At 37.7% G+C, this 26115-nt stretch overlaps 1 protein-coding gene across 2 annotated transcripts in view; it reads right to left on the bottom strand.

The window, feature by feature from the left end:
* Window positions 1-2725: 2725 nt before the first annotated feature.
* The window catches only part of LOC121319999 (SLIT-ROBO Rho GTPase-activating protein 1-like), an 87956-nt gene continuing 64566 nt past the window's right edge, over window positions 2726-26115 (bottom strand). The window contains exons 11-22 of one of the 2 annotated variants that reach the window (XM_041258060.1): window positions 25816-25843; window positions 24767-24869; window positions 21668-21728; window positions 21471-21548; window positions 21011-21145; window positions 17580-17685; window positions 16932-17156; window positions 15751-15830; window positions 8942-9122; window positions 6906-7040; window positions 5639-6014; window positions 2726-4117 (exon numbers count right to left, since the gene is read on the bottom strand). In XM_041258060.1, coding sequence (XP_041113994.1) covers window positions 3740-4117; window positions 5639-6014; window positions 6906-7040; window positions 8942-9122; window positions 15751-15830; window positions 16932-17156; window positions 17580-17685; window positions 21011-21145; window positions 21471-21548; window positions 21668-21728; window positions 24767-24869; window positions 25816-25843 — 1886 coding nt within the window. In that variant the 3' untranslated portion in view covers window positions 2726-3739. Of the gene's footprint in view, window positions 4118-5638; window positions 6015-6905; window positions 7041-8941; window positions 9123-15750; window positions 15831-16931; window positions 17157-17579; window positions 17686-21010; window positions 21146-21470; window positions 21549-21667; window positions 21729-24116; window positions 24151-24766; window positions 24870-25815; window positions 25844-26115 lie in introns of both variants that reach the window. The other variant, XM_041258061.1, reaches the window with a different exon arrangement.

The raw sequence follows: 26115 nt of genomic DNA, 5'->3' as shown, positions 1-26115 counted from the left end.
GACTAGCTGCTTTCACTTATAATACAGTAATTAGTAACTTCCCATACTGAATACATTTTAAAACTAAAATGGAAACAATTTCTACTAATCGTTTGTGCGTTGTGGAAGAACTTGACGTTTGACAACATAATGTTTTTTAGATAACCTATCTTTGCCTCAAAAAACATTTTCAGAAAATAGCAAGTCTTTCCAACTGCATCTTTTTAAACTAGAATAGTGAAATACTGGGCATAAGATTAGTGTAAATTATTTATTTATTTTAATACTTGATGTGTCATATGGATTGAAATCTGTTATTTATCCACATAGTAAGATGTGGATTGCCAATTTATATGGGCTTGAAAAAAAAATCTTTGTGTAAACCGGAACATGAATAATTTTCTTATTTTCTGAAGTCTAGTTTCACTTCAACTTATCTGGAAGAAATAAAAGCTTAAATAGGTTTCTGTTTTTTTTTTTTTTTTTTTGTACCTAACAAACCAACCATACACGTTAGCCGTACAGCAAAGGAAATTACATTTTTATCTTTTGCTGTAACCTTGGTTGCTGTCAAGAATGTCTCCTGTAATTTGAGTGCTGGAGCTCAGGGATATTTTGTATAAATAGATGTTTTAATTGAGGAAATTAATTTGCCATAAAAAAAAAAAAAAAAGACTTGGGTCATGAAAAGACATTCTGTAGCATCGCGTTTGTTAAGGGAAGTTAGAATCGCTCTATTTAGCACACATGTAAAGCTCATTTTAATAGTATCAAATGCATCAGTACCATATTTCTTATAAAGTTTCATAGTAGTCAAATGATAGTAGGCTTTACAAAACAGTAGTATTTATATGTTAAACACATTTTTTTTTTTTGTAGGAGGTGTTTTCAAATGCCGCTATAAGGACATTACGTTATAAACATGAAACACAATGAAAAATGTTGATACAATAAAAATGTGTTTTAGAACATCCCCAATACATTGTAGCTGGTAAAGAAATGCCAGCATATCAAAATAAGTCTTTACTTGGTTGGGCGACAGTAAAGTGTTGACAGACATTGTTGCCAAACACATCCCCATTATCGCATTTCGTTGTACGATGTAATTGTTCTACAGTGTTAGCCAACTAAATTGTTTCAGTGTTGACCTAGCTTTAACCTGAAAAAAGAACCATTATGAAAGCAAGGAGAAGATTGAGGTGGGTAGAATATTTAAGCAAGGTAGGAGGATGTCTGAGGGTTACATACCATATCCCACCATAACAAGGTCCCCTTCGAGGTCATTTTAGGATGAATTAATTTTTGTGTCTTCAAACTATCAATGCAATGGTGGAGTTGATCAACATGTGCCCCGCTGGTTTAAGCCACAGCTGGATTTTAATGGAGCATTTTGCAGCCCAGGGGACTCATTCTGGATGGCATCTATTGTCGCTGGATGGCATTGCAACTGTAGACACGAAAGCCAGAAAACATAACACAGTACCTTCATACAGCAAATATAACCTTGACCTGACATAGCTACGAATGCACTACAAAAACAAATACAAACACAGGCTGACAGAACTATTTCCTTTATTAGAAAGATACACTAAGAGGAACAAACCTCAGAGTGTACTAAAACTTCATTTTTTGCTACACGCCAAAATGTACAGTACTATACATAAAAGTGCAGTGTCACAATGGATTAACAGTACATTTTCCAGAACTGTACAGTATTACATTTTGTTTTATTTATTTATGTATATATTTATTTTCTACTTGTTCATTAAATGTATGGATTGAAATGGAAATGCAACAGTACAGAACAAAGTCTGAAGTTCCTCTAAAATTTTAAAGGCACTTTCACATGTACATACTACAGATGTACATTGACACAATAAGGTAACAGTTAAAACGCAGGAAACTACCAGTACTGCGGTTTAGCCAAATTACAGTAAGGACAGATTGAATTAGGTGTGTGCGAGAGCTACCATTTAGTCTGCAGTTGTATCAGTCTTCCCTGTTACGTGTCCACTTTTTTCACTGTACTTTTTTTTTTAAATATACATAGAACCATCAAACTATTATTTACTTACACAAATGCATCTAATGGCTATCCACTAAAACATATAATTTCTAATGATTATTATAATCTCTGTAAACAGCATTTTATAAGCATTATGCGGTCCAGTACTGTATTTATCGCTATTTAAACACACACAAAATTGTGCAATTTTAAAGGTGTGGTACCTGTTTAGATTAAGTGACACAGGCTCATTACGTCACCTTCAGAAAGAGTGTGGGCCAGATTCTCCTGGCACGTGTTTTTTAGTTTCAATCTGTCTTTTTTTTTATTTTTGAGGCTGTACTTGAGTGGAAAGTGACACGTATAAATGATTAAATAGGCTTTATCACTTTAAAATCCACCAGGATTCACTGTAAAACAAACAAACAAAAAATTAAAAAACAACTAAAATCAAACAGCTCTGTGCAGTTTTCCACCTGCTAGAGAAAAGTATTATCATTCAGTTCAGTTAACAGGTATTTAATTAATACAAACAAGACAACACAATGTAAAGTAGATTTGTACATTCATTGGCACAGAGCATGTTTAAGGGAGATTTAAGAATTAATCAGAACAGTGCCTAGCACTTGAATTGTTGCCCTCTGAAATGCCCCTGGACAAAATGACCTGGTATAAAACCAGCAGTCATTGACTACTAGTTTAATATATTACTTATTTTAAACATACTTTGGGCTTGGGATGCGGATGGGATGGGCAGCTGGTTTATAATGACAACCAAAGACCATTCTAGAAATGATCAGAACATGGCAAATACAGAAGAAAAAAGCATGTGCCAGGGGTGCCCTCAAAGAGCTGAATCTGTCTTTTATTGGGGGGGGGGTCCCCTTATAAGGACCTCAATTTTGTGTCACCACCCCCAGAGACTGTGTTGGATGGCTTGCTTTGCCTAAATAAAAAGTAGACATACTACTTAACTGCTTTTTCTATTGGCAGTAGGACCCAAACCAGTGGGTCTGTTTGCTGCTGAAATAAAAGGGAGGGTTTTAAATGAGCACTTCCTCTCCTGACGGTCGCACCTTTGTTTCTTGGCCTATGTAAACAACCGACATGAATACAGCAGCTTTAAGCAGTGGTTATCAGTAAGGATGGAGCTATAGTTTCTACCTGGCAGTAAGGCCTGAGGAACAGAACACAAAAACAATCGTGTTGAAGAGAGAGAGAATGTCCGCCTTCAAAATCAACAAAGACTTCCATAATCCCTCACAGTAGGTTGTAAACTAACACTGATTTGAAATGCAAGCTTTTGGATGTTTTATTTTTGCACAGAGTCCCTTTATGTAAACTAACGGTTTAAAATTATTTTACAATATGGGAAGCCTTTGTGATTTGTGTTGCTTTTGTTTGCCTTTTTTTTTTTTTTCCTTTAAAATCCAGCAGATTTCTAAATTTTATTTCAAGTAAGTCTATGTGGTGTTTGTTATTGTCCTGAAATAACACTGTATGATAATCCAGTTTTTACAGAGGCATGTAAAAATGCCCTTTGATATTAAATGCAGCTAATTGGAGACATTTACTTTCTAACACTCAAAGAATACATAGCCAGCTTACAAATACATAACTACCAATATTTATCTTAATATCCCTTTAGTTTTGACCACGCTGTGGCTCCTTAAGCTTTTTATTTATTTATTACATTTTTTAGTTAATTGTATTTAATCATCCCTGCATTTTATTGTGCAGGTGTAACATTCAGATTCACATTGTGCACGACTTGTCTGTAGGACCTTGGCCAGCGGGGGGAGGTCCATGGCTGGGGTTAGTCTTGGGAAGAACCATTGGTTTTGGCCTCAAGGCTGGGGGTTTCAGCTGGACTCCCATGCGCGGGGCCACCATGGGTTTGAAGGTGCTCATGGTGTCGCTGGAGGAGCTGGTGCTGCGACGCATTGGCGGCTCACTGCTCTTCAGCATGATGTTGTGGAGCGGGCTCAGGGACTCGGTGGAGGTGGCCGGGGTGGGTGCGTTCTTCATCTGCTCCAGGGTGTCCAGCACTACATCAGGGGCGTGCTTGGCTGTGCTCTGGCGTTCCAGCTCCCGCAGCTCATTCAGGGCTGTGTTCATCGTCTCCTCGATATCCTGCCATAGGAAATACATTCTGGGAGTTACATAATGTTCACCTAATTACAGTGCATTGTGTGCTCCATTATTTTCTATATTTTTTTGAAAGATTAATGTAGATCTCTGCTGAATGCACTGCAGACAAAGATATCGCAAATTGAATTGTTAAAAACCTATTTGAAAAATGCTATTCCAAAAAATGTCTACAGTGAAAATAACTTGTCAGGCTTTGAGCACATGTACAGGGAGAGCCTATTTTACACCCTAAGGTGTCTTACAAAAGGAGTCATTCAGAAGTCTGTTATATAAAGGACATGTCAGGTTCAGAAATAATTATATTAAAAACACAGCATTAAAATAATCGTGTTTCTCTCAATTTAGCTCCCTCTTTTAAATCTGTCTGTAACCTTCTTTTAAGACATCATGCTGACTCAGTGTGCAATACTGATGCCTTGAAAGCGGCCTTCGTTCTTCCTTTAGGGAAGGGAATCGGATTTAAATAGTATTTTAAACCACTAAAGGGCTTTATAGCTCCATACTTATATAACCTGTTACTGAAATGCAGTAATTTGTATACTTAATGGTAGAGGCTTATGCAAAATGTATATTTTAATTGTGTCTGATTTATCCTAATCTTATTTTTGATCCTAGTCATCCTAGTCTTGGAATGCCCTCACCTCCTGAAAGCAAGGGATATCGATTCATTTAAAGCTTTTATAAAGGTGTTGAAATAGATAATATTTATAGAAAGCCTGTAGGGCTATTATTACACAGGCATGTCTGCTTGCATTACTGCAATCCTGATGCTGATGTAGATACAGCCCCTTTGAGGACGAGATGGGGTATCTCACGCGGCAGCCTGTGAAATGTGTGACCGTTGGGCGGGTCAACTGTGGGTCACCTGCATCGCTGCCAATGAGCACGATGCCTGAAACAGGACTAAACAGAGGGCCTGAACCAAACAGATGACCTTATCCTGTTGTGCGCACTTTTGTTAGGAACCTTAGTGTTTAAATGAGACAGAACATGAAACAAAAAGCGCTTACGTTCAGTACTTCTAAAAAGTAATGATCTTTGTCACAGAGCTCCTTTTCCCATACAACCGCTTCACTCAATCACCTCTTCTCTCATGTTCCCAATCCTCCTTCTTTTATACAAGTGCAGGTCAACGATGGTCAAGTAGACGACTGGCTTCAATCATCATTGACTGACATATGCACAGGTTTTTCTATTTAACATGTGCATATTGGTGCATCCATCAGCACACAGCTTAGGAAGGCTTGGACGTAGGGCAGGGAATTAACCCCTTTCCTATAGAATATACACACAAATACACTGCAACAGTCTGCAGTGACGATAAAAGAAGGAAAGGCTGGTGACTGCAGAGGTCTACGTACCTTGTCACAATACAGAAGTTTATTTTAATAATATAAACTGGAAGTAGTGAAATAATATAATGGTTAAGATGTATGGAATTATTTTGGTTAGCTAAAAATACTATCCTGCTAACCCACTTCCACAAAGCTTGTTAACACTCACCTGAGCAATGCTCTCTGGGTCTAGGGGTTTGTGCTGCTCGCTGAATCCGGGGTACTGCCCTGAAGAGGTGGACCTGCGGATGGGAGGGCTCTCCATCTTCTTGAGGGAGTCGTGGCGGCTGATGTTGGTGAGGCTGCCTGGTCCGGCACGGCGCCTCATCTCAGGGCTGTCTACAGGCAGGTTGCGGTTATGCAGCAGGGAGCGCGAGCTGTGATGGCTTTTGTGGCTGCCATGGTTACCCATGTTGGGGGAGCCCATCTCCAAAGAGGTGTTCAGCATGGGGTGAGGCGGGTGCATCATGCAGTGACCCTCGCTGGAGCGGCCGGTGGAGCGACGTGATGGGAGAGGCTCCATCCTCGTTCTGTGTCTAGAGGAGCTAAATTAAAACAAAACAAAACAAAAAACTAGCAGATAGAACACAGGTACTCAATTGTGACTCTTTCAGTGCCTTCCAAATCAGTACCTTGTTTCAAAACCAGGTCCTTCACTGATTAATTTTGCAGGTGTGGGTATCACAGTTGTTTTAACTAATGGATTGTTGTTTATATTCACTTTCTAGTTTTTACATCCTCACGACTTTTCTAACAAACGGTAACCATTAACCTGTCCCCCTGCAACCCTCTACCTATAATGGATTTAAGAAATACCACACTTGCTCAATGCAGTATCTCTTACTGATGTTACTTACATCCACCAGGGACAGTGTTGCAGGGGGACAGGCTAATGGTTACACCCCGGTGTACCAGCTGTACATGGTGGAGAGCCCCTCTGAGGCCACTGGGGTGCTTTAATGAGTTTTAACACGTCAGCAGGATAACTGACACAGAAATGACGGGTAAAGTTAAACTAAACTTTACGTTAGTTAAGATAAATGTGATATTTCATAAATGTACCAAGTTGCTTTTTAAGTGGAACATAGTAAATAGAAGATGTAAAGGGAATAATAAGAACTGAAAAAATCTTAATTCTAAAATAAAAACCCATGCTGTTCCAATGGGTCTTTGAACAGATTCCATATTGAATCGCAACAGAAGAAATGTTAATAAAAACACTGCATTAACGACTGCATTCATTATGGTGAATATATCAAGTTCCTATAATTGTCCCTGAACCCAGTATTTTGAGCAGAAATCAATAATTGTGGCACCAGCATTTCTAATCCAACTGGTGCTTATATACACAGCAATGCATCCAGGACTGATGATCCTTATTGTCCTATAAAATTACACCTTGCAGAACAGCCGGTTGCTACTTAAGGCTCTGTCACCTGCTAACATAGGTGTCAGGATGCCTGTCAGGCGGGGAGCTGATTTCCTTTGACAAACACTTGTCTTCGCTCATTGTTCCACTGCTGGCTTCACTGTCAGCTTTCAGGCTCAGTGTATCTGAAAATGTATCATCGCTGAAACCAAACAGACAAGGGAGAGATACAATTGTTAAGTTCATCAGTACACTTTATAGCTCAACACTGAATTAAACAAAGTTAATGTTTCTAAAAATAACAATCCTGCCGAAATAAACAAGGTTTGCTTAGCTGTATATTATATAATTTCAGAAGTTTGACCTCTATGTAAAAATAAATAGCATTTCTAAAGGGTATTCTTTTTTAATCATTATGAGCTCAATTCCCCCTGCCAGGACATATGGCTGAGCTATCACGACAGCTTGAATACTGTTTCGATTTCAGATTGAACCCACTCAGCCAGTGAGTTGCTGAGCTGCTGGCACATTCCACAAATATCACACTGATCTTCCTTCAAATCTCGTACTATGATCATAAATAAAGCAGGTTGACATCCACCTCTATGCGTGAGCAAAACAGTTTAAAGGAAATAAGGTACCAAATAGTGGAAGGTAACATTCCCCTTCAACACCCTGGAGAATCTGCTCACAGTGTGACTTTTTTCCCCACTGAATTTTAAACACATTAGAAGCTTTAAACTGAATTATTGATACCCACAAGACGATAAAAGTAGAAATTAATGGACTACTGGACCCACCCATAACTCCAGTCAAAGAAACAACTGGTTTTTATTAAATGAAAAGGATTTCTAACTCTTCCCCGCAGAAAGGTTTATAAATGGCCAGCCACTACTGACAGTAATGGAAAGCGCTTCTGAAAAGCTGTACCTGGAGCTGCCTTGGTGAGCTTTCATGGTTACAGTTTCACTTGCGCAGAATTCAGGAAGGGGGGGGCACTAGTTGTTAGGCAACACAAAGAGACATGCACAGTTTATCTTTCCCCCTTTGCTATGAAGTAATGTATATGACAGATCTGGATGTGGTTAAAATATATGTAGTCTAAAAAAATAAAAAAAATTAAGAAGTTTAATGATTAACTACGAAAATAAAGATACCTTAAAAAGAAGCCCATGATTTTGTTTTCATCCCAATAATTGGGTAGTATTCTATGCTTCCTTAGCTATTACAGATGGAACAATGATTTGCCTAATCTGTTACTGCTCGTCACTGCTTTGATTTTACAAGCCTCATTAAACATTCATTGATTGATTAACCTTAATGGTGCCCTACTGGGAGGCTCACGCAGTTGGCTAACTGGTAGAAAAAAAATAGTTTATATTAAATTAATGTGGATGAAATACTGTGGTCAGCTAGACAACTCTTAATATTGGTAGAACACTGTTTGGCTCCAGGGCTTCTTCAAATTGCAATGCATCAGCTGATACATGAAGTCAGCCAGCAGCCTCAGGTACTTTCCTCTTTGTCTTTTGCTAGCGGAAAGCTTACTGTAATTGTCTATGTTAATGTAATTAACCTGCGCTGGTACAGGAATGTAATGTAAATCAGCTGGATTGTGTTGTGCTGCTTTTCTCTCCCTGACTCTGAGGCAAGCAAGAAAGTTCACCTGAATGCTTTGCATCTGTATTATTTAAGTAATAATTCCTGGGGATTGTTCCATCTCATCCAAGTATTGCCCCTGGCATAATGCCCAACAGCGAATGAAACTAAAGGACAAATACATTTAAATTTAAAATACCTTCCATTCTGGAGAAACTGGCTTTGCTCTATCAAGGGTGTCAAACTCATATCCTGGAAGGCCACCGTGTCTTCTGGCTTGCTTTCCACCTGCGCTCTCAATTTCTTAATTGGTCTCATTATTTTATTAATTTGAACAAATAACTACATCAAGTCAGTTAATTGAAAACCAGAAGACCCTGCGGCCTTCAAGGACTGGAGTTTGACACCCCTGCTGTATATATTGAGTAAGTAGTCACACAAGCCTTTAAAACAAAACAGTCAAGTTAAGGTGATTTGAAATTTGCATACATTTCAAATACTTACGTATCCTGAACCACTATGTACTGATGTGGCACCAATCCATCAATCCCATTATGCCTGCCTTCCCACCAGTCATCAGAAGCACGGTGATAGAGGAGCAGGGAGGCTCCCTTTTTGAAGGACAGCTCTCGAGCAGACCGGCCAATATAATCGAACTTGGCTATGGCTTCAATGGGCTCACATTCTGAAACAGAAAAACAAAAGGAAGAAATGGCTTGACAGACGCTTACAGAACCACTGTCAGCAAAATCCATTTTCTCTAACCCTTGGGTATAATTATGGTTCGATTTAATTACTTGATTTAAGAGTAAGTAGCTTTTAAATTACATGATCTTTGTTGCTGTCCCTTTTCTTTTTTTTTATCATGTTGTCGATCACTCCTAGAGGTAAAATGCAGGCTAGATCAACCAAAATGCCTTTACATTAGTGCACAGCAGTGTACTGCTAGCAAAACAAAACCAAACTCAATCCAAACAGACCACTGGATGGCGCTGGCTCTTATTTCTATAAAGACACTTTGTCAGATCTAGCTTAAGATACAGTATAAGAAGAACAATGCAGAATAACTCCAAGGGCCAATACAATGTCAGAGCACTGGACAATTCTGTGTTCATTAATTGCTATTAAAAAAGAACACTTAAAAACTGAATATATTTACCATGTGTAATTCATAATTTTATCAGACCTTAAGAATATATGCTAAGCAAGATTGGTCCTGTTAGGAACTCCTGGTGGGAGATCTCCAAGAACACAGGGTTCTTTAAGAAAGAGTATCGGTGTCTTATAATGAAACACTCTCCCCTTTACAACTGGACCAATGCCCCTATACTGTGATGGGGGATTGTGCTGTTTGAGTTCTTGCATACTTGCACATTAATTTAACTACTGTTGCAAAGTGCCAATATAAGCATCTGGGAGATTTGGAATGAAGGGGTCATGAACCTAGTCTACCAGGATTTTGTTTTCAAATAAAATGCTGATGACAGGCCAAAATCATTTGTGTGTGCGCAAGTATTCCCTTCTAAACCATCCATACGCACATTAAAATAGAAAGTATGTGATGTATCAGCACAGGCGTTTGCATGACCATGTTTACGATTGTACTGCAAGATGAAATCAAACTCATAATCAATAGGTTAAAGATCATCAATCCGTGCAATATGTAAAATAATAACGTTCTCATGTTATTGATGCAAGTACTGCTGAAATTGCGATGTTTGTCACATATAATTCTTTCATTAATTATTGCCGTTATATTACCAAATATGCTATTATTAATATTGTTATTGGTAGTATAATATCAATATTATACCACCTCTATGATTATTACTTAATAAGCAGCAGGTATGGTTTTGTGACTCCTTGTTTTCAGCTGTGCTGTGGGTAATTACAGATGACATTAATATGATACTGTAAGTTGTAGCAGGTGTGTAGGCTATTAAGGTTTTTTTTCCTATAAATTCACATATGGTAATTAGTCAAAACATCATTAGAAAATGGTTGATCTTGCACACCTGGAAGACAACTTTCCAAAGGCAGTCCTAATGGAATTGTACGAGATGTTGGATCCTAGGTTGCACAGACTAACCAAGCACACACATCACATTGCTACACATATTCAAGGTCTGTCTATTACCATTGGCTTTTGGGGCACTGATAGCTTTCAAAGGCAGATTGGAGACATCATTGGAATTTTACGAGCCTCTTTCAGCGCATTGATGCCTGGGGTTTTGGACACAACCATTTCACTCTGTCCTCAGCACATTCAATTTCTGTGCAGGGTAGAACAGCAGATTGGCGTAAAAAGGGATTTGCATTCAACTGCTGAGTTCCTGTGGCAGTGTGCCCCGCCCATTTGTGTGTTATATGTTATGTGTTCCATGTGGTGTGTTAATGTTGGTGTATAGGTATTGGTGCACGGGATGTAAATGGTTCTGTGTCGCACGAGTGATTTATAATATATAGTTGTATTTAGGCACAGGGATTGCATAATCACTTCATGTGCAGATAAAGTATGTAATAGTATGTGAGCACGGGGCTGCACAAATTGGTTCACGTGCTGGGATTCAAGTGAATAATTAATTAGTAATTCAATCCCGGCACAACTGTATATATAGATAGACGTTTCACTCACTCGGGGTTGTGTATTCGGTGAGTGCAGAACGGGTGTGGAGAGGAGAAATAAAAAGAGAAAGAAATAACGACTGCTATGACTGCTGGAAGCACCAGCACGGTACTTGTTTGCCTGTTCAATTGGCCATTCCAACGTTTATTTTGAGTGTTTTGGTTTTGTTTAAACCTTTTATTTTACAATAAATCACTGAGCGCCACAGCGTCTCAGCTTCACCCCGACGTCACCCCTGCAGCCAGCCTATTCACAGTTCTCCAGTACGATTTGTTCTACAGACTGTTCTCATGTAACAATTAAAGCACCACGAGAGATGGAATTTAATTTTGAGAGCATAAAACAGTACCATTCGAGTCATGTACAGGTTATATCTAATTTATTCTTTAAAAAAAACAGTGTGGGTACTTGCCTAGAGCAGTGACAGGCAGCTACATTTGCCTTTCACAGCTATATAGGGAGTTTTAAATGCAGAGTTCCACGTGCAAACAACTTTAGTGACATTGAGATTTATTAACGCCTATTACTTAGAAATGTGCGTGCGACAATTATAAACTGCAAACATATCAAGTCATTTATTCACGCAAAAATGATAATTATAGGCCCTGGTCTTTAAAGGATTAAATGTAACACAGATGTTCAGGCCTTAAAAGAAATAAGAATAGAAAGCTAGCTAATTTGTTCATCCCCAGCCCCCATAAGTGGAGAAACTTTATTTTACACATCACTTAATTTATCTTTCTGTATAAATAAATCAACTCTCTGCACGCCGGTATTCCTGTGTATAAAAACAAACCAACAAATATAGGCAGTTGATATTGGTATAAATATTTTTGCCTCATTAATGTGCCAATGCTGTTGTGAATGTACACAAGAAAAAAAATATATAGATATTTTAAATACCTTGTCCAAGGTCTCCAAATCACTCCAAGCTTGCCTCTTCAATCAGAATGACAGGAGTACACCAAGTTAATTAGACCTGACAGGTTTATTAAATGTATGCTGTCTAAATGAATAAGTCATGCATCAGCAAATCTGGCTTCTAATAAAGGTAAGATAATTGACTCTATAGAGCTGTCTTGACTCTTTCAGATCTGGGATGTTTAAAATCAGCTTGTGTCTCCAGAGAGTTTAGATTCCACATCCCAAATGGGTAATTTTAATAGGAGCATTTAAGCAGACAATGTTTTAGATTTTTTGGAATTTCATTGAAAACTGACACTTTATTTTTTTGCTGTTTTCTCTGGGATAAAACAAACATGCCAGTGGTCTTAGCTCAAAGACATGCCAGTGGTTTTAGGAAAAAACAGAGCCAGTCACTGGTTTCACAGAGCTTGAGAAAAACTGATACACATTCTAAGATTCAAAAGCGTTTTTTGGAGAGCACAGTGCAAATGTAAACCAGCAGCATATCCTGTTATACAAGACTTTCAGTGTTTGGAAGCCTACTGTGGCACGATCACTTTATAGTTAACCCCGGTTATAAGCAACTGCTGCGGCATTTTACAGGTGAATCAATACAGCTTCCTAGTTTTTCTTTGTTTTTTATACAGCTCTGGTAAGGAAGATCAATATTGGAACATACAGTGAGTATTCCGCTTTATGGTTTTTAACAAAGACTGGAGTTGTATTGCTAGTCTATAATTGCGCTCTCATCACACATCACCCGAGCTGTATTCTGTGCCTGAGACCCTGCTGTAAGTGTGCTGTTTTTATTATTATTCTTTAAAGTTTAAATCTATCCCAAGGCCCATAATGAAGGTAAATAGGGGTGAAACAGCCAAAGCACTTTACTGACATCACAAGGTTTTGTGAATTTAGTTTAAGCAAACCAGCATGGTTCAATTGTCCTTGTATTTTTTATTTATTTTTAATCAGTACTGTGTACTAAAACATAACAAAGGCATTGCAAAGAAAATGCATTAGATAGTGGAAGAGAAATAAGGCAAATACTGCAACTCAACACCATATACAGTACTGTGCGAAGTGTACCTTTACCCTGGAAGCAACACAAATATGTAAGGATTTTAACCTGATTTCCCCTTTTTAGAAAATAAAGCCAAACCTGTTAGTGTATTATTATTTATTTTATTTGAAATTATTTTTTAACCCAATTTATATTTAACCTTAAAGAGTAAAAAATGCAGATCCATTATTTTTTCATTTAATTTGTTGCTGACGAATTACAATTAAAACAGTGAGCTCAGAGAAAATGTATGGAGTCAATCCTGTTAAGCTGAAGAATGAATGTGCTGGGGTGATGAAATTCCTTTGGATCCTATCGCCATGGAAACAAAACTCCACTCACAGTGATGGGAACACCGAGCAGACGGTTCCATTGTCCAGCCTGTCAACCTTGTGGCCTTTCACAAGCGAGAATGCTGAACTTCAACATTTCCATTATACCGGTTCATTTTAAGAATAATGGGTAGAGACTGCCTGAATATATTTCACGTGACCTTTACAGAGTTGGGTGATGCAGTGACTCATCCTGTTTGACTTGCAATAGGTTCCACCCAGTGTGGGGGTAAACAAGTGAGGCAAGGTCGTTAATGACATTCAATAAAACTTTTACTTCTTAAATTGTTTTATATATATATGTGTGTGTGTGTTGCTAAGGACAACAAATACTTTCACAAAGCAGTTTAACTTTCTCTATTAAAGAGTGAGTAGCTTCAAATTACTTTTTATTTTTTTGTTATTATGCTTGCAATAATGTGAGACCTGGGGCTACATAGCAAGGAGAAGTGCATGACAGGGAGAATTCATGGAGTTGTTGTGTTAGCTACAATCACTTTAGCAATTGTATTATATCAGAGCTGATGAGCAATTTTCACTCAAGTTGTCCATGAACATCAACACTCAAGTATCAAGTATCACAGGCCTCTCATCAGAGTTGTTTCAGGGAGGCAGATGATTTCAGGGAAATTGATTTAGCCTATACAGTACTTTGCGTGTTCAAGTTATTAAATAAAATAAACCTATTCACAAATCAAATCAAAATATTACAGCACACTGTCTAGTGTCTGCAGAGTAACTGCTGCAGTTTGTAAACTCGCTCCATTTTTACAATTACAAGTACAGCAGTAGGATAGACAGAAACTTTGAAGTCCTAATTGGAGAACAGAAACACAAAGCAATTGTGAGTTTGAACTTCACCCCTCATTAGATTTGCCTTTCCTTGATCTTATTTTTGCGTCCCATAACTTACTCTATAAAAGTGACCCTGTTACCAGTAGCAATGATTCTGAGAGACACTGGGATCAATTTAAACTTGTGTAGACTTGGCCTTTCATGCACTTTGTTGTCTTTTGGTTTGGTAATAAGGTCAGTACACCACTAGTATTAGTCAAGATACCACTAGTATTCGTCAAGAAGATATGAGAAAGAAGGTCTCTCCCAATTAACCTAGATGATTCCTCTAGTTGTCTAGATGCATTCTCTAGTGCCATTTCTGCTCTGTGTCTGGCTGTGGCTGTCTCTGTGGTCATTTATTTTTCTAGACTGTACTGTGCTGTTTTATTGCAGGGTAACAGCATTTCATCCCAATGAAAGGAAATGGCTGAGAGATTCCACTTTTTATATAATATAAAGTTAAAAGTGATGGTATTTAGATCAGTTGCTGTTTAGATCATTAAAATAGACCCTACTGTGTAAAATTATTTGGTGCCTAAAAAGTACCACTGGCTGTTATGTGAGGATAGATTCAGTCAGAAATGCAGCTGCGTTTGCATATGAATGCATCTACATTCCAAGACCTAGTCAAGGTCATTAAACTCAGCAGTCTGAAAAGGAGGATTATACAGAAAAGTAGCATCTTAGAAATCAGCTGCAACTGAAGAAACAGCAGCTGCTCGAAGTTAAGGAACGGCAAAGTAAAAGCCATCCATGTTGATTGATGGCTGGTTGGATTAAAAAAATAAATATTTAAAAAAAAGATTTAAGCTCTTGGTTTGGAGCATTGGTCAATTAAGACTTTGGGTTCCATTTTCTTTGTGGATTTTAGGCTACTGTAAATAACACTAAGGGCTAGTCGTCAAGAACAGAAGACCTCCAAGAACAACAGGTGCTTCTGTCGCATTAGAACTCAATCAATGCCATTGAGTGGTATAAGCGAAAGATGTCATCTTTTAAGTGATACATTATACCTAATGGGCTATTCTAAAAGACCAATAGTACACCACGTTTTGAAGAAATGGAGTCCTGGCTACACTCAATACAGAAATACCCCAAATATTACAGAACACCAGACAGTATCAATTCATGAGGAAACGCCTCTGAATATGTATTTTTGCATTACCCTCTTCTATGAGGCTTATAATAGCAACAGGAAATTGAGGGATGCTCTGGAAAAACTTGATACTGTGTACTACAATTTCAGATTCAGTTAATTTTGCTTAATAATATCGTGTTTTCTGGGAAATAAAAAAAAAAATGACTACATAACCCTCAAATATTTCAGTTTTAAGAAAATGTTATTATGACAATCAGATATTTCCAGGGCACCCCTCAATTCAACTTTTTTTTAGAGTTGAAAGCAAAATAATTTTTGGTTAATGTTGTCTTTTACACTTTAGTTTGGTGCAGTGTTGTGCCAATTACAGAAGTAGCTATGTAAAATGTGTGCAAGTGTCCCTTCTACAACAAGCCATTTGGTTTGGCAGAAGAGGTTAATACGGGGACTCACCATCTTCACTGGTGTGGGGCTCTGTACAGGTATCCTGATCGACCTCCTCTAAGGTGCCATGTTCGCTGTAGGGACTATCGCTGTCAAGGACAAATATGGAATTACTCCTCTGAGAAAGGTCATTGTCCTCTGAAAGATCCTCATTGCATTACAGTGTTCTTTCACTGCAGCAGGAAACATGCAAGGCTGCCACTCTGTTATCCAACTCTTAAGGTGGCTGCAATCAGAAGCTTTTTTTGTCTCGAAAAAGAAGTCTACCAAATTATCTCATTAACTCTCTTTTGAGTTGTATAAAAAAGCACATCTAGATTAGCCTTCAATTAAAAGGTCACTATCTTTTTTCACTTTAAATAAATGCTATTTTGCATACGTCCTTAGAGGACACCTAATATTATTTGAATTTATTATATAATTAATTCTCCCTAGGGAAAAGTGTTGTGACCCACTCCTACTGTACAAGAAACCTTTCAAGGACAAAGTCCTTGTACCTACTGGTTGAGCCAAAGCTGAAGCTTCATTACCATTAGTGTTTGCTAGTATAAGTGGCTCAGTTAATATTTGAAAAAGGTTTCCTATCACAGCAGAAGATAAAACTATCAGATTAAGAAACTCTTTGGATTTTGTGTATTCTACAATGCCATGACTTTTCCACTACTGATAAGCATTACATTTGTTGTTAAATAGCTTGTGAATAGATGAGATAAATCTGCTGCTTCTACAGTGATTACCACATCTTACATTAACTTTTACTGAGATAGAAATTGCATGTGTTGGGTGTTGAATGATTTTATCAGGCATAAAACGTAAAAACATGGAGATAGTTGCTGAAGCAGGGCTGGACTACACATTATCTGTGGCAGGCTTGATCTAAGCTGCTGAAATCCCAGGGCTGCAAGTTTAAGAAAAGCCAAAGGACTTGAGCAAAGGTCTCAAATAGTTGAATGATAGCCCCTGAAGAGAAGCTGAAGAATAATAGTTATTTATCAAAAAGGTTGTTTGGAGATCTCACTGGACACAAGGCCATGAGAGTTACCTAGCAACAGCTTCCATCATACTTCATTTTCTATGTCACCTACAACTGCTGCTTGTTCAGAACAACTGAATCAGGATCAGCTTAGAAAAGTGTGACTAAACCGAGTGGTGTAGAAGAAAAACCTACCATAAACACAAGTATGTCTTACCAGTAGTCATCCCCAGCCATACACTTCTCATACACAGGGCCGTCCAGCTCCTTGGAATCGGGGTAAATTGTCTCATGGTGAATGATGATGGTTTTGACAATTTCATTCACATGCGCCTGGCAAGAGACCTGATCTTGAATGTCTGGCACGGGCATCAAAGTAGGACCAAAACAAATTGCCAGATTATAGGGGTCCATCATGTTTTCATCACTGTACTGAGACAAGCTATGGAAGACACAGAAGAACATGCCAGCAAGCTTTACAAAAGAACCGTTTGGGAACATTAACAGTGGGGGACAAACGGGGTACAGAAAAAGGTTTCTTAACGTACCTTATAAAGGCTGTCTGATTTAACAGACGTGTTTCCTCAGATCCACTTGGGAATATCAATAGGATTAACAGATGCACACTAGGTGTGAACTGGCAGCATGCTATTGGATGAGTGTTTTTGTTTATTTATTCTCACCAGCAGTGCCAGCAGCACATCACGTGACACAACACAGTTAACTGATTTTATAATAACCCTGTATATATATTTATGTATTGCTTTTGCACTTATTTGCATTTGATTCAGACCCGCGGCTCTCCAGTATTACTCATTATCCAGGTTTAACCCAGGTTTGATCCTGGACTAATGACAATACTTACTGATTAAGGAAGGAAAAGAGGTATCTCATCACTATGAGGACAGACCTCGGCAGTGTAATAAGAAGTTTGCGGATGTAGAGAGCCCTCTCATAGAGATTTTCTATTCCTGTAACAAAAAAAGATATAATACTTAATAATAAGTACTGAAATATGCATTACAACACATGTAACAATTTCAATTCTGAGTTGCTGCTAACGTCTGTGTAAGGAATACAATATGTATTTTAAGGAATAAACTAAACTTCACATTCAAATTTTCAGCCTTATTTTACATAACATTAAATACAAGGTGGAAAGATATTTTCGAGAGAGGAGAGAGAGAGAGAGAGAGAGAGAGAGAGAGAGAGAGAGAGAGAGAGAGAGAGAGAGAGAGAGAGAGAGAGAGAGAGAGAGAGAGAGAGAGAGAGAGAGAGAGAGAGAGAGAGAGAGAGAGAGAGAGAGAGAGAGAGAGAGAGAGAGAGAGAGAGAGAGAGAGAGAGAGAGAGAGAGAGAGAGAGAGAGAGAGAGATATATGGTATAATATTCTGGCCGACACACCACGGGTCACCAATTTCTTTTTCCCGGACATTGGGTCTCCAGGGACCAAGTTTAGGGTGGAGTGGGGACTTCGGGGGGATTCGTTCAGTGAATTCGGGGGAAGAAAGTCCACTTGCAGACAAGACAAGAGAAGGAGGAGAGGATCACTGAGCAATGGCTGAACGCTGTTGTAAGTGACTCTGCAGCTGATGCATAGTTCACACATAGTCTCTGTAAGTCACCTTGGATAAAGGCACTGCTAAATAAATAAAAACATAAATGATATAGCACATATGCTACACAGTATACCAATGTTGCACTTTAAGTTATGTAAGTATTCATTAAAACATGTTTTATATATATACCTGTCGCAACTATAACCAAGCCACTCTTAAATGTACAGAGCCCTTGATAATTTGTAATTAATATTAGTAAAAACCAAAGACTTAGCACTGTGCCACAGTATTAGTATGTAAAATATCAATGAAGTATTAGGTGTGTTTTTACAGCTCCACACATCCAGGGTACATGCTACTAAAAACAACTATTTTTCTTCTCTTATTTTTGTAGGTATTCCCTCCCAGGTCCAGAAATTAAAAGGCTCTTTTTATAGAATTCTGCCTCAAATATTTCTGATGTATCACATGACTTTCAAGGTAAATTTAGCAGCAACATAATATTTTTTCAGATAAAATCTGGCTGACATTCCACTTTGCCATTCTAACTGAATACGCCTTTTCATTGATATCCAAAGGTTGTACTTGTTTATACACTATCATTTTACTAGCTTAGGAGACTTGGTCCTGGTTAAGCAGCTGGTTAAACTGGCCCATGAAAAAAACATTTAAAAATCCCTTTACTTTAAAGTTTTAAAGTCAGCTGCTACACTTTGTTTGTTGTCACTTGTTCCAATTCCCATATCTAAGCTGGTCACAAATTCAAGAGCAGTTTTGGGGATTTTCAACATTTTACAGGGTTGCGAATGTTTTTTACACTGTATATTAAAACAGGTTTCTGTTATAACAAGAGTATTTTTATGTTTAAAAGACTGCTTTTTTCACTGTGTGCATCTTTTGTCAACTGTTTCTAAAGTAGGGTTTTGAGTTGATTCTCTTTTTTCAAGCACTGTTAACCTTAGTGATTCAAGTTTTGAGTTAAACATGTGAAATATCCACCGTACTAATCCATCCGTGTTTTCCCCTCTTTTTGTTGGGAAGTCAGCCTTACATAATTAGATCCAGAACTGAACAGAAGGTCAGCATCACTGGGGCCTTATCATTAACATGTGCCTTCCCATAAACAACATGACAAATCCATTCAAAGGTTTCCCCTTGACAATAAATCAAAATGTGTGCTAGAGCAACTGTTTTGAATGTATGTCATGCTGAATCATAGCTGGTGGAAATTTGCCTTTTTCTGGAGTGCCGTGTGCTGTAACACCCATCAGGCAGTTCAAAAACAGTTAATTTAGACAAGCAGCTGCTGCCACTCACCCAAGATTTTGAATGGAAAATGTTTCAATTTTCATTTGTAGTGACTGCATCAGATTGGTATTAGTGCACTGGACCTGAATGAATTTTCCTATTTCCAAGACTTCCCGGGAATTCTCCATAAAAAAAAAAAAAATCTAATCTACTCCAGGGACAGTAATCAACAGGAAAGGACACTGAAGAGATGAAATACTGCCAAAAATAAAATTAAAAAATAATCAGAAAAAAATAAATATTTGAAGAAGAGGTTATATCGGCACAAATATTTGGCACAGTGATACTGAAAGGAAGTTATGGTAACAGACATTTCAACATCACTTACTGGGTTTCCCTTTTTCTCCCCTTTGGGATATTTAGTGCACCATTTCCTGTTGAAACAGTTCAAAATGAAACTGACCTCACGGACAGTAGAAACGTAAATGTCCTGAGATGATAACATCTATGAAGCCTGCCAGTGACCAAAATCGAGCAACATCTTAGTTTCCGGAAGGGATAAGCTTGTAACAGTTTTCCAGTTGGGTGGGAATGAAGTACAGTGAGGTCAGGTTACTCATCAAGAACAGCACAGTAAGAAAGGGGCTGGGCTGATATTGAAAACCAGAGAGTCCCTGGCGCTGCTCATTAGACAGCTTCAATGTAAAATTGTACTTACTGGTATCCATTTCATCGCCTCAAGGCTTACTCAGTGCACATGAGACCTATTTACTTTTCAAGCACTCTTCTTAAAATGGTATTTATATATGATAGGAAAATATTAATGACACAAGAAATCTTAACGCTGTGAAGCAATTGTTTGTTGGATTTTCAGGCCAAAAAATGGAGCCTTGCTGTGCTTCACAACTGTCTGGTGAATGAAAAATCGGTACTTTAAAAGTATATAATGTTCAACTGTATGACAACCATTGCTTTTCTGTTAGAATTCACCATACAACTACTGAAGAGTAGAAAAACATGGGAATGTAAAACTCTATGTGACAAACAGAGGCTAGGCAAGAGCCAGCGACCTTCCTGTTGTCAAGCAAGTGTATTCATCAGTGTTATTTTTTCAAATCCAGATCCCATTACTTTGCAGGATCCATAGCAGAAGTGCTTCACACAGCATAAAACTGCTCATTAAACCTAAGCTACCAATAATCTAACACTACTGGTGATGTTGTGAATCATGTTAGGCATCTTATTGGATCAATATTTTAGTGGTAGATTTGCAAGCTGTCATAAGTGCTACTCCTTGTACAGTAAACGAATTAACCAGCCAGAAAGACAAAGGAAATCTTCACCCCTTTAAATGGAGTTGCTGAATAGTAGCATCCTGACTTCTCATACCAGCCAAAATGAATTATTTGAGTTCCTCTGTCAGGAAACTCGACAGTGTCACTACAGAAAAATACATAAATAAATAACATTATATTGTTAAGACAGACTTACTGATACAGGAAATTAGATCATGAAATCTTTCCTTGGGAAAGAGTGGGTTTTCCAGACATCTGAAATAGAGCTTCAGGACTCCAGCTACTGAGTTAATATCATGGTTATTTTCATCATCTGTCAATGGATCGTTACCTAAAGAACAGCAAAGCAAGGACATTGATTTTATGCAGTGAACAGCAGGAATTACCAAATTTCAACTCTAATTTTACTTTAAAGTTGTTCTTTGTGGGCGCTAGAAAAAAGTGAACAAAACAAATTATTAAAAAAGACCAGGGACTGCATTAACAGCTACAGTATTTGAAGTCCTTATAGAAGTAATTAAGTTTTAAACCTTTTGTGCTACAGTATTTGTTATCTTTGAAAAAAAAAAAGTTTTGTAGATTATAAAATCCAAAACTAAATCAGCTGTGACAGGATTTTACTAGCTGGATGTCTATGAGGAAATGTAATTACTCACCTCTCTCAAATGAATTTTTAATATCATTGACTTCCACTTGTGACCCTGACACTCGGAAAATCCCTTGGTGCTGCAGACCTGGAATGGGAATACCAGAAGTGAGGTCTAGTCCAAGTAATAAAAAAAATTGCAAAGGTGTGATTCAAAGAAGGCTGAGAACCCCTGGTGAAGGTCTATTTTAACATTGCCAAGCTTACCATAAAGGTTGATAAATCTGATACAGCTTTCAACCACTCGAGGAATAACCTGTCCCGACTCCTTGAAAACCAGAAAAAATAATTAGAATGAATGACTGTTCTTCAAAACAGAAAACACTTTAAAACACATAAACACAAAAATCCATTATAATAGTGTCATCATTATTTATGTTTGTTAGCACAGCATGCTTTAAAAGGAATGTTTGCAAGATCCATAGATTAGTAATGTGAGGATGGAAGTTTGTATGAAGCATTTCAGTGATTTTATCCTGTATTTTTTCTTGTCTTTCATATCCCTTGTGTATAATTCTCCACAGAGGCGTAGCAGACAACAATTATCATTTTGGAATATTTAGTACATCACATCATCTCCGAATTAATGTTCTGCCTTCGTTACTAATCTTTTTTTTTTAATATCAGAAGCAGCTCCCTCAGCTGATTGAAATAGCTAATTAACTTCCTGTGGATGCTTGGGCCTTTTTACTGGGAAAATCGTTTGTTTATTTACTGTATCATGGGCTGTGATAATGTTACAAGTGGAACTACTAATGCCAAATTTAGGGTGGAGACAAACTGAAGCAGAGGCCAGCAAATATGTCAAGGTTAAACTGGTAAACTGTAAGCTCTTTAAATTTAACAATGTCTAGCTCCAACTTAGTAATTCTCTCTTGCATATAGCGAAACTCTTCCCCCGTTGCTTTTGTGATCTACTACACTCCCTGACTCTACAGAGCAGCCATGACAGCTACTTAATAATAGACCAGAATATTTCAGGCATTCTTGCTGGCCACCCATGTCAGTTTGACGTGTGCTGTAATCTTCTGGAGACATGTTATGTCACTATGAAGGGTCTTCTCTCTGACATAAATTAAGGAGAACACACTCTAGTCATATTCAGTGAACACTGGACTTTTGAACTGCGTCTTAATTTGAATTGCACCCCCTATTCCATATTCACCACATATTTCCCTCTTTAGCTGTAGTAGATAATGCTCTGATCACTTTAAGAGTCATGTTTGAGTCTCTCTCTCTCTCTCTCTCTCTCTCTCTCTCTCTCTCTCTCTCTCTCTCTCTCTCTCTCTCTCTCTCTCTCTCTCTCTCTCTATATATATATATATATATATATATATATATATATATATATATATATATATATATATATATATATATATATATATATACACACACACACACATAATAAAACAATGTTGTGTGGTCCCTAGGTATTAAGAAGCCTTTACAAGAAGAATTCTCATAGGGTACGATGAACATTAAGACACAACCTTGGACTAAGGTCAGAATTCAACCAAATAATACAGTACCACTTTTTAAAATATTTTGTGTATATATTAGTACCATTTTGAATTTTCGGCACTGGTTCTGAATATTTTCCGGTGTTTAACTAAAACAAGCCTGCACGGAATCACTCCCTGCTATCTAGCCAAATTGGTTGAGAATTCAGCGGTTTCAAATGCTTCCTATAATATCTGGGATTCTGTATCCTTCGCTGTTTTTAATTCAGACTTAAATCCACTTGTTTTATTTAAGCATTTCTTTAATGTGTAAAACTTATTGTTTTTTTATTTTTAACTTTAACAAAAATGACTGTAAAGGAAAGCACTTTGAGATCATTGTATGAATTGCACTATATAAAAGTTTTTCATACTTTTGCTAACACAGTGGTGTGTTCAGGGGTGTCCTCCTATGTGCGTGTCTAGGATGCCTGCACCCCATGCCCCAGGTCTAGACATTTTTCCTGGAGTGGAAATTCTTGTATTGTTTTTTCCCTATGAGGGTGGTCGACAGGAAATACTCAATGCAAAACAGGAGTTCTGGTCAGAAGGAAAGTGCAAAAAACAACCTGGATATAATCCCATTGCTGGCATAAACTCCCTTTACTTCAAAGTGTATAGTCTCTTGCAGTTGAAAATACATGTTTTTTTCATATTTAAGTCACTGTTGTTTTAAAGTCCATGCTACACATCAGCTCTAGTAAATGTTTCCTATAAAAAAGTTTACTTTTAGTGGAAGATAATCAAACAGCCTGGTTAACAGTGACTGTTTTCTATATAGAAGGTTAGTATTTTACAATAAAATTGTGGGATTCTGCAGCTTTAAGCTCTATTCAGCAAAGAAAATGACTATTGGTCTGGTGTTTCCAGCATTCCGTGTCTATCTATTCTAGAAATTGTAGCTTACTGTTTTTTTTAATGATGCTTCCAAACATCAGGCAACACAGCAACATGGCCTAAACAAATGAAGAGCTGAATCTGTATTATCAATACAAACATTTTCCTTTTGTCAAATTTTCAATTCAATAGCATAGTAGTACTATAGGATTAGTACTTATTAGGAATTAGTGTTAAAGAGTTGAATACAATGGTGAAGCCAGGCAAGTCTGCAAGTAAAGATTGAAGTGTGGACCGCTCGCTTTCCAGAAACACTGTACCTGGTGTCTTGCATGCGAGTTCCTCCGTCCCCGGCTAGTTGCACAGTTAAAGTGGAAGATGAAATTAGAGAGGTGAGATAGACAGCAAAAATAAAAACCAGAAAGCCACAGGCCAGAGCCCACACCGTTTAATTTATCAGATTAATAGTAAATATAATGCACTGTTCAAGCACAGGAAAAGAAGGAACTCAGGACCTCAATGAAAGTCACATGAATTTGTTATTTTTCCTTTGATTACAAACCAGCCGGGATTTATTGTGGGGTTGTCACGTTTAAAGCCCGCCTAATTATGAACCCCACAGCAAATTTGGATAAATGATACCAAAACAAGTCTTATGAGGACATCTATAAAATCTTAATAAAGTGAAGTAATAGCTGTATAAACTGGTGGTTGATCAGGCAGTCATGTCAATAAACACTGCTGTTGTTTTTCTTTAGATAATTTTATTTCCTATTTTATTCACAAATACTATAATAGGATTTTCTCTTTGCTCCTCTTTTACTCTGCTTGAGGTTCCAGCATTATATTGTATACAGCCCTATGTCTGAGGGGGAAACATAATGATCAGCCTCAACACGTCTGAGGGTTGTTTGATCATTATCATGAAGAGGTGAGTGGATTCGACCTCCAAGATGGCCTCCACCAGTACCTTGACAAAGGATTCCAAGTTCCCATTAAACAACATAGCATTAAACAGTGAGCGAGGCCTAGGCTTCCTCTGTTTCTGGGGTTTGGGGGGAAGATTTGGAGGCCTAGGAAATGGAATGGGAGTTAACTATATTATCTTTTAAATTATTTTAAAATGACACATAATAAAATTCTTGTTATGCCCTGCCTGCATGTTTAATAATGCTTTCTTTTACTGCAGAGTGTCTGATATTGCTATTAAACATGCTTTACAAAATATTTATATTTTATTTGACATACCCTTAAAACTAAATTGTTACTAAGTGCTGAATTATATCTGGCAAAATAATATCCAGCAAAATCAGATGAAAACATTGTCAAAGGGAATTATGCAAATGTTACCTTTAGACAATCAAATCAGACAAATCAAATTACAATATAACTGAATTATAACAGTTTTAGGGTCTATATACTTCAGTATAATTACAGTATGTTGGAAGTTTCCCCCAGGAAAAAAAAAAAAAAAAAAACAATCAATTTGCCTAGCTTTTATAAATATACCAATGTCTCAACACATAGAGATAAGTTACAAGTTACTGTTGGGACCATGAATACTGTGTTACCTTAGACTTGCCAGCCATTCCATTCTGTTTCACCAACTGTATATGGCCTAAATTATGTGCAAGGGGGCAATAAGGGCTTGGCTTATTGTTATTGTCCAAGTTCATGAAGTCATATGAGCCTTCCAGAGTTTATCATTATACTTAAGAACTCAATAATATTTATGTTATATAGCTGAAAAATGTAAGATAATGCAATTTAATGGCACCATTGTACAGGCAGATAGAGGTCTCTGAGGCTACACTATATATGGGTTTCACATGGAAAGCATCATTGCAAGCATTTAAGACTGCTACCGCACCGTGTATCTATTCAAAGGCTGTAATAATGAAAAATCGGTGGCCCGCTGACAGATGCATTGATCCAAGGCCTTGGAACACCCTGATGCCAGTGATGTTTCAAATAGGCATTTCAACAGTAAATGTACTATTACATGCATCAACCTCCTACCTGGTAGTCATGTACTCTGCTCTGTAACCTAAGAGAAGAAATGAGAAAAGAGGGATGGTTGAGTGCCTGGGAGTCTAATGTGGAGCTAGCCTGCTTCTAGACCCCTGCAGTACCATTCACACATTCAGCAAGGCATGCTGCTTACCATCTGCCTGTATTGCAATCGCTTTGTAACCAGGCTAAACAGGAATGATACCTTCTAAAAATATTACAAATGACAAGGGTAATCTATAGCATCTGTCTGGAACTACTTGTCAGGCCAACAAAGGAAGGAACTGCTGACGACCTAAACATTTATTA

This window comes from Polyodon spathula, chromosome 8, assembly GCF_017654505.1.
Source record: "Polyodon spathula isolate WHYD16114869_AA chromosome 8, ASM1765450v1, whole genome shotgun sequence".
Taxonomy (NCBI): domain Eukaryota; kingdom Metazoa; phylum Chordata; class Actinopteri; order Acipenseriformes; family Polyodontidae; genus Polyodon; species Polyodon spathula.
This window is presented reverse-complemented; position numbering and strand designations above follow the sequence as displayed.